Below are 15861 nucleotides of genomic sequence, written 5' to 3'. Positions count from 1 at the left end.
TGAGCAAGAAAGAGTTGTTTTTGTTGTTTTAAAGATGGTGCTACATGTGTAGTCAGAAGAAAGATCCTGTGCAGATACTGTAACCAATACATGGGCACAAATTCATGCTTGTTGCTATGCTGCCATAGCTATGTTGAATTTCACAGCAATGACAAGGATAGAACTGATTCCACCTGTCCCTTGCCCTCTGCTCCAAAACATAGGCTCCTGCCATGTGAACTAAACAAGAATCTCCATTAGCTATTGGTTGTATAGATTATATGACACACATTCTATTTCTAAGTGCCTCCAGTCGAGGTAATTAGTAGGTACACACAAACACCCCAGATAATATCATTCTAGGTCCACGCACTAAAGCCCATTGCGCAAAAGAAAACAATTGCATTAAGTAAGACAGCCAAGTTAGTTTTTGTTCCCATTACGTTTGCGAGGAGGGAGTCAAAAGCTTGTGTTGCTGAGTATGGTGGGAGGCAGGGTGGGTGTGGGATTGTAACAGAGGTTTTAAGAACATATGAAGGCTCATATCTGGCCTCTCACTTTTCACTTGACTTGATTTTTCCAGCCTCAAGCATATTAGAAGCATGAGATTGGCTTAACTTCATGAGATTTTCAAAATTAATACATACGGGGTTCTTTATTTGCCTTCTGTTTTTTTGAGCCTTCACATTTTACATTTTCAAGCTTTTTTTCACAACCAGAGGGCTAGAAACTAACTTTTTTTTAGATGAAAACTGAGATTCTCATGTAATCACAGGACACCAGGAGCTGGAGCTTTAAGGGATACACCAAATAACACACGAGCTGGCAACTTCAGTCATACCAATAAAATTATATTTTGAGGTAAAAATCAGGAGCTGTCAGAGAATCAGATGTTGTAATTTACTCAGGAAATGATGTTACCTCCAGCTGTAACTAGTTGGTAAAATCACCGTGATCAGAGAACCCATAATTGGTTGTACACATTCTAGGTTGGATTGTTTCTGTAAGTGACAACACTATCAAAGTAGGAAACTGAGTTAAATATTAGAGTATCAACATTGTGTGGCTGTGCAGGGCAGCGTGTGTGAGAGGAGAGTGTGGGGTGTTAAGGATTTCCCATCCCCTCCTGGTCTAGCTACCTGCATCCAACTGCTGGGGGAGCACAAGGACTGTCTGGCATATGCTCCTGGCAGGGAGAGGTGGGAACTACCTGGAGCCATGTCTCACCAGCCAGGATTATGCTCCACCCTGAAAAGGGCTTTATCTGAGTATACCATTCCCCTTCTTCTCCGCCCCTCTGCATCTCCCACCCCTACGACACTCACTTTCCCTGGCAGAAACCTCTGAGGGGGCATTGTGAGAGTGGACCTTGCTCAGGGCTGGACACAAAATGCTCCAGCTTGCCCTTTATGAATAAGTATGTTCCACCATCTTGATGACCTCATTGGACTTGAGGGAATCTTGCCAGGATGAAGTTATTCCAGGTACATCTTCAAAGCCGAGGACTGCGCAGGCTGTCTGTCACTGACTTCATGCTGGAATAGCTGAATCATAATGATTCGGCCCTAGAGCAATCATTGATTTCAAGGAACATGAAAGTCATTCTTTATTCAGAGGTCCCTGGCATTAAATATCTACTGTAAAAAAAACTCTGTGCGCGCGCGTCTTTGGGTAACAAGGTCTCTGTCTTTACCTGGGCAATCCGTTGTCTTTAAATGTACAAACCATAGTGCGCACGACTTTCATATGTAAATCTGTGTCCGACATCAAGTGACAATTTTGTCTTTCCTCCTGAAACACTATGCCCCTTCAGTATTCAGGTTCCCTCCCTTAAGTACCAAGCAGTGTCTATGCTCTGTTGTATTCCAGCCTGCAATGCTGCAGTGCTGTTGCATCAGTGCAAGGTTTCTAGAATTCCTCTGCCCTCTTCTTCCCAAGTGTGAAAAGCTGGAATCCGTGACATCCTCCCCTTATCTCAGAATTGCAAAACATTCCTATTGCTCAATCTCAAACAAAGGATTGGTAAAAGGTGGAAAATTTCAGGGGTTTTCCAGGAGTGCTGGATCCAGACAAAATGATTTTCTAGCTGCCCCCTTTTATTTGTTTGCTTTTAAATTTGAGTGCATTTAATACCTTATAGGCACTCTGTTTGTGGGGACAGTGCAAAACCTACTGAATACAGAATTGTATCTCATGGCAAATCCATCTGACAAACTTCACCAATGCCCTTGTGGTATATTTTTGTAGTTATTTCACAAATTTAATAGTCATCCTAAACACTTTTTAAAAAAACCATTGGTGCTGATTTGTTTGGTTTTTTCCACAACTCATTTGGCTTTGCACAGGGGAACTTGATTAGACCCTGATCCTACAAGCTGCTGTGAGCAGGTCTACTGGGGCTCTGTGTGGGTGCAAAGGGTTTGCTGCCCACCATAGCAGCTTGAGGGTTTGGGGGCCTTAGTCAGTTGTGCTTCTGTACTTAATCTGCTTCACTTTTCTTGTTCTCATGCACTGGCACAAAGCTGCGATGTTTGGGCTGAAAATGGTGCAGTGGGGATGTTTTTGTCTAAACATCTGCATGGTTTTTTTTAAATTACTATTATATTTTTTATAGTCTTTTTTTTTTTTTGAAAGTGAAAAACTTAATTTGGGGGGCATACATGACAATATTTTCCCCCAAAAGCCCACTAATTGAATGTGTGTAATTAAAGGGTTTATAAGATTTGATCTTGCACAGCAGAGGTGTGGAGTGTTGCACAAATAAATACACAATAAGAAGTAATGAGCCTGTTGAGGAGTGTAGGAGAACTCGATCCTGTGTTAATGAGCATTGCTGAGTACTCCCTAAGGGCCTAATCCAATGCCCACTGAAATCAATAGGGAAACTTTTCATTAATTTCAGTGGTATCAAATTGGGCCTGAGGGCCAGGCTTTCAAAAGAGCTGAGCACCCAACGTGCACCCGACAAGCTGAGCTTTTGAAAAGCTGGCCCCAATTTACTCCTGCTTAGACTCATGAGTGAAGATATAGAGGGGTGCACTTAGCTAAGTACCTTGTTAGCATGATGAGGCACATGCTGAAACCCACCTGTCTTTAGACCTGTCCAGTTTCCCACCACCATTTTCTGCCCCTGTGCACTTGTGAATGAGGGGTCTGACATGCTGCAGACTGAGACAGAGTGCCTGACCTGATTTGCTCCTACTCGTAGCTTTCACTTGCATCGGAGTGCATCAGCCTTGTAAATCCTGCTGTGCAAGGGCTTTCGGGATCAAGGCCAAAATGAATCATCATTGGTTCCCCATGAAATGTACTTGTCCATCTCTAGTGCAGTGACTTACTATTTGTTTTGTTTGTGCTGTTTTATTCCATGCAGAGTTGACCTGTCCTGGGTGCAACATAACTAAAGAAGCTGCTGCAGGATGAAAAGATGGCAGCGCAGCTGCTCGCACCACCAGGCCCTGATAGTTTTAAACCTTTCACCCCAGAGTCTCTGGCTAACATTGAGAAGCGCATTGCAGAGGAAAAGAAGAAGCGTCCAAAGCAAGACAGCAGCCATCGGGATGACGACGACGACAGCAAACCAAAACCGAACAGTGACCTGGAGGCAGGGAAAAATCTGCCTTTCATCTATGGGGACATCCCGAAAGGTCTGGTTGCTGTACCACTGGAGGACTTTGACCCTTATTATTTGACCCAGAAAGTGAGTCTGCAGGAGAGATGTTACTAAAATCACCTTTTTCTTAGGGAATTGCAGGTTTGGGTGATGGGAGCCACCTTGTGTTTCCAACAGTGCATGGTAATGGGGGTGAAGGGGAATGGAATGTTTATGCCAGGCTTGTGGTTTTTTAAACTTACTGTTTTGTCCTTGTGTTTAACCAACATCGCTTTTGTCCTTCATGAAGCTTCAGAACAGTTATCCATCTTCTCAAAGAGAAGGTTAAGAGGTGACTTGATCACAGTCTGTAAGTACCTATATGGGGAGGTTTCTGACAGAGGGCTCTTTAATGTAGCAGACAAAGGAGAACGAGATCCAATGAAGCTAGATGAATTCAGGCTGGAAATAAAGTGCAGCTTTTTAACAGTGAGGATAATTAACCATTGGAACAAATTATCTAGGGATCTGGTGGACTTTCCATCACTTCAAGTCTTTAAATCAAGATTAATGTCTTCTCTAAAATATATGCTTTAGATCAGTTACATGACATAGGCTTGATGCACGAATTACTAGATGAAACTCTGTGGCCTGTGTTATGCAGGAAGTCAGACTAGCTGGTCCTAATTGTCCTTTCTGCCCTTTAAAATCTATGGATATAATATTTGGTGAGTGGTCTGCTTCTCAGGTGACTCTGAAAACTCACACATGGGATGATGTTGGTACCTTACAGATTTCAAAGCAATGTGAGTTGTTACTGCAGTTAATCCAATGGCAGCTGCTACCCTAACGCAGGGCAGTAGAATTCATGCAGAAAGCTGTGTTGTCTCAATTAAAGATGGGTCTGCAAATGGTGGCGGAAGAGACTTTTTCCCTTGGGGATAGGTTTAGTTATTTGTATGGGATACAGTCAACCTTTGATCTGAATGGAATGGTGGGGCAGAATTGTGACATCCAAGAAGAAGAGAAGGAATTCTTTAGGTTAAATTAAATTAAATTTAAATTAATGGAGATATCCTATCTCCTAGAACTGGAAGGGACCTTGAAAGGTCATCGAGTCCAGCCCCCTGCCTTCACTAGCAGGACCAAATACTGATTTTGCCCCAGATCCCTAAGTGGCCCCCTCAAGGATTGAACTCATAACCCTGGGGTTAGCAGGCCAATGCTCAAACCACTGAGCTATCCCTCCCCCCGATTAAAAAAAAAAAAAAAAAAAAAGTAGGAGTCATAGGGATGAAAGTAAGAATGGGAAAAATGAGGGTTATAAATCAGGAGGTGCTTCCTGATGGTGAACTCTCTGTTAGGAAATGGAATAGTCTCCAAAGGGAAGTGGTTGATAACTGGGCAGTACATTAGTACTGCAAAAAAAGCAAACATGATTGTGTGATGCATTAACAGGTGTGTTGTGAGCAAGACACGAGAAGTCATTCTTCCACTGTACTCTGTTCTGGTTAGGCCTCAGCTGGAGTATTGTGTCCAGTTCTGGGCACCGCATTTCAAGAAAGATGTGGAGAAATTGGAGAGGGTCCAGAGAAGAGCAACAAGAATGATTAAAGGTCTTGAGAACATGACCTATGAAGGAAGGCTGAAAGAATTGGGTTTGTTTAGTTTGGAAAAGAGAAGACTGAGAGGGGACATGATAGCAGTTTTCAGGTATCATAAGGAGGAGGGAGAAAACTTATTCACCTTAGCCTCTAAGGATAGAACAAGAAGCAATGGGCTTAAACTGCAGCAAGGGAGGTTTAGGTTGGACATTAGGAAAAAGTTCCTAACTGTCAGGGTGGTTAAACACTGGAATAAATTGCCTAGGGAGGTTGTGGAATCTCCATCTCTGGAGATATTTAAGAGTAGGTTAGATAAATGTCTATCAGGGATGGTCTAGACAGTATTTGGTCCTGCCATGCGGGCAGGGGACTGGACTCGATGACCTCTCGAGGTCCCTTCCAGTCCTAGCAGTGCATAGGTGCTGGCACTAGGAGTGCTGCCACACCCCCTGGTTTGATGTGGTTTGCATCATATACAGGGTTTACAGTTTGGTTCAGTGGCTCTCAGCACCCCCACTATATAAATTATTCCAGCATCCCTGCAGCAGGGAACTATCCTGTTCAGTGAAGGGGTGCATTGCCATTGGCTTGCATGGGGGACTAGATAATATAATACCAAGCATCTTTTCTGTCTCTGATTTCTGTGACTTTCTTACATGGAGGTCAGAGTTTGGATAAACTGGGGAAATCTACTGGAAAGATGCAGGTTGGGATTCTGGTTTCACTTGGGAAGATGGAAGTTTGACTGTTTATATTGCAACTGCTAGAGATAAATATTGGTCAGTGATTTTACACTAGTTTGGGGTGATCAATTGACTGTAATCAATAACTTATTATGAGCTACTTAATAAATATTTTATAACTTTTGTCTTAGTGTCAGATCTTTCTTACCTGACTCATGTGAGTGGTCCTGTGAACATTAGCACACTACTAACATGAGTACGGTCAACTGGATTTGGCCCTTAAAAATTTGATACAGCTCGTAATTTGTCTTGCATCTACAATAGCAAGTTTAATGCTTGCTTCTGTGCCTCAGTTGCTAATAACAATACAAGCACTAGTGCAGAGCAGAATATGGTACTGGGAATATCTAGGTCTTCTCCACGCTAGTGCTTGCATCAGTGCTAGCACCGTGTAGCTGCAGTGGTGCTGAGAGCCAGGCACTAAGTCTGTAAGTGTAGATGCAGCCCTTACAAAATCTTCCTGAGGGTTCTGCTCCAGCAGATATGTAAGTAAGATGTGCATAATCCTTGGGAAATATTTCCAGCTGATTGGATTTTTATATTCCAAATACACAGTGTAACCTCATTCTGTGGTGTGGGAAGAATCCTTAAAATACATAATCCAGGTTTTCCTCCCAAGTGGTGGAGTGAAGAGAGGCTTCTGTCAAATAGGTTTGGTGTGGAAAGTGTGGAGATGTGGAAGCATCTTAGGGGCCCTGTTCATTATTCCCTGGGCCTAGTGCAGTCATTTAATCTGGGCAAAGTGGGTAAAAATGCTACTAAAAACCTGAAGAATGGGAGCATTTTGTACCAACTTCTCACTGGCGTGAATGACTGCACAGGGTGCAGGCCAACAGAGAACTGATTCTAGGTCTTCAAGTGAGATAGAGGTGGGAAAGGGATGCATTGGAATTGTGGAGTAGTGAGTGAAAGTGTGATGTGGACTTCCACCCTTCAGAGATTTGGGAAAAACCTTGCAAGCTGTCTAAGTACTTCCCCAGAGGAAGGAATCGCAGATGATCACCACAAAGAAAACATGTTTTAATAATTTTTTAAGGTGGGAAATGTTAATTTTTTTTTATCTGAAAAGGCAGCTTTGAAATAACTTTTTGTCTGGAAGTAAATCTGGAGATGTTCTGTCATAACCTGCATCCGAAGAAGTGGGCTGTAGCCCACGAAAGCTTATGCTCAAATAAATGTGATAGTCTCTAAGGTGCCACAAGTACTCCTGTTCTTTTTGCGGATACAGACTAACACGGCTGCGACTCTGAAACCTGTCATAACCTGGTATTTCTGTGCATAGCCACATGCAGAGTTTCTGCAAACTCCGCATACAGGCCGTGCAGAGAATGTGAACTCTTTTTGCAATGGGAACAGCTGCAGATGGTGGAGGGGAAGGTTCTCGATATCCGTGATAAGCTGTTACAGGCCAGCTGACCTTCTGCTTATTGCTCTGTACAAAGAACCGCTCTCTCTTCCCATAAATACTAGAACAGCCTATTTTGTGGCTCTTCTGGTTTGCATCCACTTCAGCATGTATCAGATTGAGATGTGTATCATTTCTTCAAATAGCCAGACTCTAGAGCGTCCCACAGACAGTGTTTTTTTTTTTTAAAGTCCATTTAAAAAAAAGCCCTCTCAATCATCAGAAATTGCAGATCTGTTTGAATAGTGGGAAATTTGCCCAGATTACGTTACCCCCACTCTCCAGCATTTGACAGTTTTGGAACATGGATTTTTTCCTTTTAATGCTAGGTACACAGCATACATAGGCACCACAGTGGATGGTTGCTTTTCCCTTGTGTTAGGAACAGCTGTAGCTAGTGGTAATTTTGGTTACTGTCAGCATTCAACTGAGAATCTTAGCTTCTCATTAACCAGTCGGCTAATAGTTATAGGCGAGGCACTGGGAGTCAGAACTCCTAGGTTCTATTTCTAGATCTGTCAGCATTCCTTGGCCAAATCACTTCACCTTTCTGTGCCCCAGGTTTTCCATTGTAAAATGGGGATGATAATTCTTACTAGAACTGGGTGAATTATTTACTCATAACAACAATTTATTGGACCAATTAGTCCTTTTTTCCCACTCATGCAAAAACCAGTGAAGATTTTGTCTGAACAAATTGCAGTTTCTGGGACTCTCCATGAACTGTGAGTTGTGTGTGATTGGCCACTGTGGAGGAATATGAAGTTTCCATTTTCTGACTGGATTTTTTAAACAGAATAGTTTTGTCCATGTGTGCATACAGGGATGCAGGCAGGTAACATCATATTTCCAAACAGTCACAGGGATGAACACAAACTAATTTTAAGAGAAAACAAGTTTAAAAAGGGCAGTAATATGATCTATCTGAATGGTTAATCAAAATTTGCAAATGCGTTTTCCCATTGCTTGGCCAACTTTATCACTTCCACCCACAGGGATGGGAGTGAGAAGTAATGACTCTTTTTGTGAAGAGTTTGAAGATCATTGGAAGAGAGATGTTATAATAATGCATATGGTTATCTCTACCATGAGAGGAGGCACCAGGCCATTAAGTTGCATTGTCCCTGGTGCCCTTTCTTCTCCATCCTCCACTGGAGCAGAACATGGGCAACATGGAACACACTCAGAAGCACCGCAGGGAAGGAGGCAGAGAATCAGAGAAGGGAAACCGAAAGATTGTAAAGGAAAAAATGATCTACCTGCTATGGATAGGCCCACTTTGTGTCTTCTGAGCTTCTCTGGGTGGCCCTACCTAATACATAACTTGGGCTTCCCTTTAAGCTAGAAAAATGCGACCCTGGGGAGGGTGTGTGGAAAAACATGGCTTAAAATTATACGAGGGGTGAGATTTTGTGAACTCACAGTTGCTTTTCAAGGTCCCAGTTCAGCAAGGTACTTCAATACATGCCTAAGTAACTGAGTCATAGGCACCAACTCCATGCATGCTCCAGGGCTGGAGCACCCACAATAAAAAATTATTGGGTGCTTAGCACCGACTGGCAGCCAGTCCACCTCCCTCTCCTTCCCAGCGCCACCCACCAGTGGCCCCGCCGATCAACTCCTCATCCTCCCTCCCAGATCCTCCTGCATGCCATGATCAGCTTCCCTGGGAAGAGGTGAGGCGGGGGTAGAGCGGGGACAGAAAGAGGCGGGGCAGGGGTGGGGCCTGGGGCAGAGTGGCCAGTTGAACACCCCCGGGGCCTGGAGGAAGCCGGCGTGTGACCTGAGTAGTCCCACTGAAATGAGTGGGTGAAGTCCTGGCCCTATTCAAGTCGATATGTCTACTCAGAAGGTTAATGTTAAGCACGTGCTGAAGTATCTTGCTAAAAAGGGGCATAAGTTGCAAAACCTCAGAGTCTGAGTTGAGCCCAGGTCTAAGACCTCTCAGTGAATAATGGGATAATGGGAGTGAGTTCAGATTCTGGAAAACTTATCCTGTTAACAGGGTCTGTGGGTCTCTCTCTCTCTCTTTTTTTATTTTTTTTATTTGCCCCTCTCACATGCCCCTTCTCCAGTGCAAACTTTGGAGGCATTTAGCTATCATTTGGATGAGTGGTTGGTTGTGTTTTATTTATGCAATCTTTACCCATCAAGTTTGGCTGGAGAGTTCTTATCAGATGATGGCTCTTTTGGAGGCCATGTCGTCCACTGTATTCACACATTCCATGGGTGTTTTTTTAAAACTGAGCATGATGATCGTGGCTTGGCTCTAAGGAGCTGTGGACCTTGTAGGTCACTGGCTGGGAATGAAGAAAAGAAATACAGACCCTGGTAATGTCCTTTCTATTTTTAAATACTTTGCTACTATCAGGATGGGGGGACCATATATGAATCTATGTAGATTGATGTCAGCAGAAGTTGTGGGGGCTCAGGAACTGTGAAGCCCAGCCCATGAGAGTCAGGTGGCAAAACCTAATGTATCGGCTAAGGTCACCTGTGACTTGCAGGTGTGCACCTGAGGATCTTGCTTGTGTGCATGGACTACTAAAGTGATTTGCATCTGCATCAATTCACATGCCCTGTTGGAATGATGCTGTCCTGCCCAAAACTCATCATGAGTGAGTGTATGAAACTGGGAGGTAGTGAAGGGATATGTGAGATGAGTCAGCGAGGCCTGTCCACCGGCAGCATGTGCTTCAAGGACCCTCCTCCCATGAGCTCTTTGAATTTCTAAGCAATGTCTCTCCATGCTGGTGATGGCAGGAAAGACTTGAGGTGCTACTGCTGGGCTCTCCATGCCTTGCAGGGGATGCAGTGAAACATTCAGATGGGGAGATGTATGAAGCATAAGGTTTGGGCTGGTCCCCTGAGTTTCCAAAGAAACATCCCTTCCCAGGGCTGTTGTGTTTAATGTGTTTCCCCTGGGTCTCTCTGTCTGACGCACTTTAATTGGGGAAGCAGAATCCAGGTCCTGGACCAGTAATCACTATCTTCTCATAATCACAGCAGAGGGAGGGAGACTGGTGCCCAGTTAACCTAGGCTGATCGCTTCTTCCCAGCCTGCTTTGGGAATGGGGCTGATGGGAGACGAGGTCATATCTGCAATGTTTGCCTTTTATATAGCTGTTCATGAGACATTATTGTTCATATAACAATTATATTCCTACTATTGCAGTAGTACCTAGAAGCCCCCAGCTGAGATCAGGGCCTCCTAGTGCTGGGCACTGTACACACACGATAAGAGACAGTGCCACCGTGTTGATGTCAATAGACAAGACAGCGGGTGGGACAAAGGAAGGGTTGTCATCCATGTTTTACAGATGTGGGAATTGAGCTCCAGACAGATGAAGTACCGTATGCAGGGTTACACAAAGCATCTGTGGCAGAGCCAGGAACTGAACCCAGGTCTCCTGAGCTGCTGTTACTCAATATTGCTTTTATTGTCTTAAAATCTCTCTAGAGAAGCATTTCTTTGAAAAGCAAAATAATTCTAAAAATTCCACGAGTTCCTCCCCCTCTCCTCAGCTCCCCCCCCAAAGCCCCCCCCCCCAACCCTGTGCTCTAAATAAGTTTAGAAGAAGCACAAAATGTGGCAGAAGCTTTGTCCTTAACCCTTTCCGTGCTAAACAATGAGCTACCGAGGAACAAAAGGATAAATGGTGTGCCTGGAAAATGAGCTGTCTGATGTATACAGGAACCACATCATTCAGAGCCAAAAAAGTCTTTAAAAGAACTCTTTGTAGAAATGTAGGGCTGGAAGGGACTTCAAGAGGCAGGGCCAAGTAAGCCTAGATCATCCCTGACAGTTGTTTGTCTAGCCTGTTCATAAAAACCTCCAGTGATAGGGATTCCACAGCCTCCCTTGGAAGCCTATTCTAGTGCTTAACTATCCTTCAAGTTAGAAAGTTTTTCTTAATATCTCACCTAAATCTCCCAGGGTGGTGTCATGTGCAGATTTTAGAAGTGTACTCCCCACTCCATTATCCAGGTTGTTAATGAAAATGTTGAATAGTACCAGACCTAGGACAGATCCTTGCTGAATCTCACTAGATACATCCTCCCAAGCTGATAGTGAGCCATTGATAACTGCTGCCTGAGTACGGTCTTTCAACCAATTATGCACTCATCTTATAGTAACTTCATCTGGACCATATTCCCCTAGTTTGCTTATGAGAATGCCATGTGGGACTGTGTCAAAAGACTCTTGCATTTTCTTTTCACTTACTGTATCCTTCCCCAGCCTGTAGGGTGTCAAAATTCCTCTTAGTGCACATTTCTTGATAGACTTTTTTGAATACAGATGTGGTAGAAATACTTACACAGGCTTTGCCACCAGAAGGACAGCCCTTATCACTCACTCTTGGTAAAACTTGACATTAAGGCCAACCGCTCTATTGTTAACCGTGGGAATGCAGTTCCATGAGTTCTCCACACTCTTCATTAAACCTTTCTTTCTCCCCTAAATCCTGTCCGCCTGCGCTTGTCCTGCTTTTGTAGTCCATCCTAGGCATGCTTAGTTTAAAACCTACCTAAGAGTAAAGTAATTTAAACCTGCATGTAACTGGAATTATTTTTTACCATCTTATTAATCTTATCTGTACACTGTAATATAACACCTATCATAGGCTGTACTGCAAGTTGCTAAATAAGTTATTTTAAAACAATTAATGTTTTCTAATGAAACCTGTTCCTATAGTATCATTCTTTTAAAATCAGAAATGTCCAATTTTCCCCCATATAATATAGTTTCCATCCCAAACATAAAATAATTAAAATGGATGGTTCCTTTTAAACCTCAAAAAATGAACAGCTGAGGTTGTTGGAGCTCTACTTGGGCAGTCAATTCTTCTATAAGGTACCTCTGTGCAAAATGCCTTTCTCCAGATGATTCTTGTCTCTGAGCTTCACCTCTGCAGGTCTTGAGGCTATGAGTATTACGGCTGAAAAGGTCCTAAAGATGTTTTTTGGAACGGAACCAGAAACCACTTTAAGTACATGCAGCCATTTTGAAATGGATACGTTCTAAGAAGTCAGCACTATTAAAAAAAAAAAAAAAAAAAAATTCAGACTAGATTTTAAATTACCAAACACTTTGGCTTTTCTTTCCTTCACCCTACTCACTGCACCATCTGGAGACTTACCTAAGAGTTCACCAGGCTCCCTGTTAGAGCTAGTAAATTACAGTAGGGCACCTGGAATCATTAGTGTAGACTCCCCAGTGACCAGGGTTCATTATTATTGATGCAGACTTGGCTACTGGTTGTAGGGTCCCTGGGCTGGAACGTAGAGCAGGGGGCAGGCCTGGGTTCCTCTACCAGCCACTGGGGTAGTAGTACAGACTGGGCAGTGGAGTAGAAGACTGCTGGGAGAGTCATCCAATGGGATTTCGATACCCTGGAAGGGGATGACTATAGTGACCTGGCTGGAAGGCCAAGACACGAAGAGGGAGCACCCTGAGTCTGGAAAGAGAGAGAGACAAACAGGACAAGCGACTGAAGGAGGGGGTGCCAGAGGAGTGGTGAGCTAATCCTCAGGTGAGCCACAAAGGTGTGCCAGCGGTGAGTAGTGAAACCCATAATACTGCCCCCCCGACTTTTGTGGCTTTTTTCCATTTTTCAATCCAGGTTTTGTAGTTGAGGGGTTCACAAAATAAATACAAGCGCAAAAACTAAACTAAGAAACTCACTTGCCTCCTGCTAAAAATACCCACCTCAGATTAGCAGATACAAATCAACCCTGGCTGGATCAATCCTGTTGAAAAGAAAATGTACATTTACACCCAAATTACTGCATTGTGTTGGGACGTTCTTGATTGGGAGGCTGGGGGAATCGAGTTACATGGTTACTGAGTTACATGGTTACCCAGCAAGAGTTAGAGGACCATGTGTGTGGTCGAGAGGGCAAGTAGGAAGACCACGACCTGCTACAGTTATTAACAAAAGGAGATTTCCATAAGCTCAAGTAGTGAAGGCCTGTATTTTGGAACTGAAGTGACTGTCGCCACATGTTGGGCCCTTCCCATTGTTGGAAGGTGGGAGACCTGGAGTTGGCAATAGAGTCTGTGCGTGAGTGCATGCAAGAGGAAGCTTAAAAACCTGCTTGACTGGGAACCTCGTTATACCCCAGCCGAGTGATGGTAACGTCATCTGCCTTATCAGCGAGAATCTCCCGGGAGTAAAGCTGGCACTTGCTGTTTCTTTAGGAGGGAGAGCAAAGCAAGTATGGAGTGTGTATGGTTTAGATCCAGAGCTTTCAGGTCCCCCAAAATGGAAGTCACAAAGGGAGTTTAGGTAAAGTGCTGAGTTGATTCCAAATTAGTCCTGCTGGGTTCCAAAGGCCTTAGCAGCAAGAGCCCTGGCTGAAACAGTGTGGCTTGCTGGATAAGGTACAGGTGGGGAGCTGAGAAAGCTGATGCCTGGATCTCGTGCTGTGCACCTTGTACAGTCATTTCCATCAATACAAAGTGATTCTAATTAGGTAGCATTTTACACTGCTGTAAATGATTGCACAAGATGCAAGCCAGTGTTGAAGCAGGCCTCTTTTTTTATATTAATGCAATCATAAGTTTTTTTGGTTCTGGGACCACAGTCCATAAAGCGGCATGCACAGCTATGACACCATATCAATAATAGTTTGGGTTCTGGCCCTGCCTTATAAGGTTGCCATGTCTGAAATAAAACAAAAACTGGGACATCCCGGAGGAGGATCCTGAGGCCCTAAAACTGGACAGCTGGCAGTTTGTGCTGAGCACCCTTTCTATCCTGGCCAATCTGTTACCTCAAAAAAGGGACCATTCTGGGAAAAACCTGGACAGATGGCAACCCTACTGCCTTGCTGTGCTTGGGTGAGTCCTATTGTCTTTGTGGCTCAGTTTCCCCATCTGTAAAAGGGGAGATAATAAAATTTAGCCACATCTTTAAAGCACTTTTGAGAGCCACAAACAAAAAACACAATGTATCTATTATCCAATCTCTTACATGGCCCTCATCAAACATCCTATCTGAGCACTTTACACTGCTTAAAAGGTTTCAGTATGGCAATGGTTAAATGTTATGTTAGAAGCCCTGTGCTGATGAGAACCCAGTACCAACACTTGGCTGTGTATTGAAATCCACTGGATTTTGTTGAAGAGGTTAGGATGGGGGGTGTAGAACATCGAAGGGCTTGATGGAAGAATGAGAAGTCTATCAGATTGCAGCTGAATGGGATGGGCCTTTGCAAGCTAGGCATATCTGGCAATGGATAGAATTACTGGCAATGGCATGCAGCCTGTAGATTGTAATGCCTAACCTATTGCCTCTCTGCTGGCTGTGAACTTTTTGTGACAGGTCTCCCATACAGGGGCCCTCACTGATGACAGTAAGAAAAGACAAGAGAATGGTGTAAAACTCTCCTGTAAAGTTGGCTGTAGTGTGGTGGGTCGGTTCTCAGCTTAGGGGTGGGGCTGTATCTCCCAACTTGAGCCCTCCCTCTGCTACTTAAAAATGGGAAAAAATGGCCTTTCAGAACTCTGATATGCTAGGACAAGCCATTTATTAATGCTCGATGCTGTGATTTGTTCAAGAGTCATCCAAGGTACTTTTAAAGTGCCTTTTGCTGGGAGATGCACGTTCATTAGCTGTTGTGCTAACGGATGTTTTCCCCTGGGGACTAAACCACAATCCAATTTTGTTTTTTCCTTTTAACTAGTTTATTGCTCTATGGTCTAATTTAGCCAAAGGAGCTAAAATATTTTGTTGCACTAGTGAAACGGCAAATTAGAATCATAGAATATCAGGGTTGGAAGAGACCTCAGCAAGTCATCTAGTCCAATCCCCTGCTCCAAGCAGGACCAACACCAACTAAATCATCCCAGTCGGAGCTTTGTCAAGCCGGGCCTTAAAAACCTCTAAGGATGGCGATTCCACCACTTCCCTAGGTAACCCATTCTAGTGCTTCACCACCTTCCTAGGGAAATAGTTTTTCCTAATATCCAACCTAAACCTCCCCCACTGCAACTTGAGAGCATTGCTCCTTGTTCTGTCATCTGCCACCACTGAGAACAGCCGAGCTCCATCCTTTTTGGAACCCCCCTTCAGGTAATTGAAGGCTGTTATCAAATCTCCCCTCATTCTTCTCTTCTGCAAACTAAATAACCCCAGTTCCCTCAGCCTCTCCTCGTAAGTCATGTGCCCCAGCCCCCTAATAATTTTCATTGCCCTCCGCTGGACTCTCTCCAATTTGTCCACATCCCTTCTGTAGTGGGGGGACCAAAACTGGACACTACTCCAGGTGTGGCCTCACCAGTGCCAAATAGAGGAGAATAATCCTTCCCTCAACCTGCTGGCAATGCTCCTACTAATACAGCCCAATATGCCAGTGGCCTTCTTGGCAACAAGGGCACACTGCTGACTCATATCCAGCTTCTCGTCCACTGTAATCCCCAGGTCCTTTTCTGCAGAACTGCTGCTTAGCCAGTCGGTCCCCAGCCTGTAGCAGTGCATGGGATTCTTCCTTCCTAAGTGCAGGACTCTGCACTTGTCCTTGTTGAACCTCATC

General features: G+C 44.0%; 1 protein-coding gene across 11 annotated transcripts in view; it reads left to right on the top strand.

Annotated features, from left to right (window-relative positions):
• The first annotated feature begins 3406 nt into the window (after nucleotides 1-3406).
• Nucleotides 3407-15861, top strand: part of SCN8A (sodium voltage-gated channel alpha subunit 8) — an 89317-nt gene continuing 76862 nt past the window's right edge. For all 11 annotated transcript variants that reach the window (XM_024214762.2, XM_024214767.2, XM_024214766.2 and 8 more), the window contains exon 1: nucleotides 3407-3679. In XM_024214762.2, the coding sequence (XP_024070530.2) occupies nucleotides 3407-3679 (273 nt within the window). The remainder of the gene's footprint in view (nucleotides 3680-15861) is intronic.

Source organism: Terrapene carolina, unplaced genomic scaffold (genome assembly GCF_002925995.2).
Source record: "Terrapene carolina triunguis isolate 2854851 unplaced genomic scaffold, T_m_triunguis-2.0 Scaffold641, whole genome shotgun sequence".
NCBI lineage: Eukaryota > Metazoa > Chordata > Testudines > Emydidae > Terrapene > Terrapene triunguis.
Note: the sequence above shows the minus strand (reverse complement) of the source record. Positions and strands in the feature narration are given on the sequence as shown.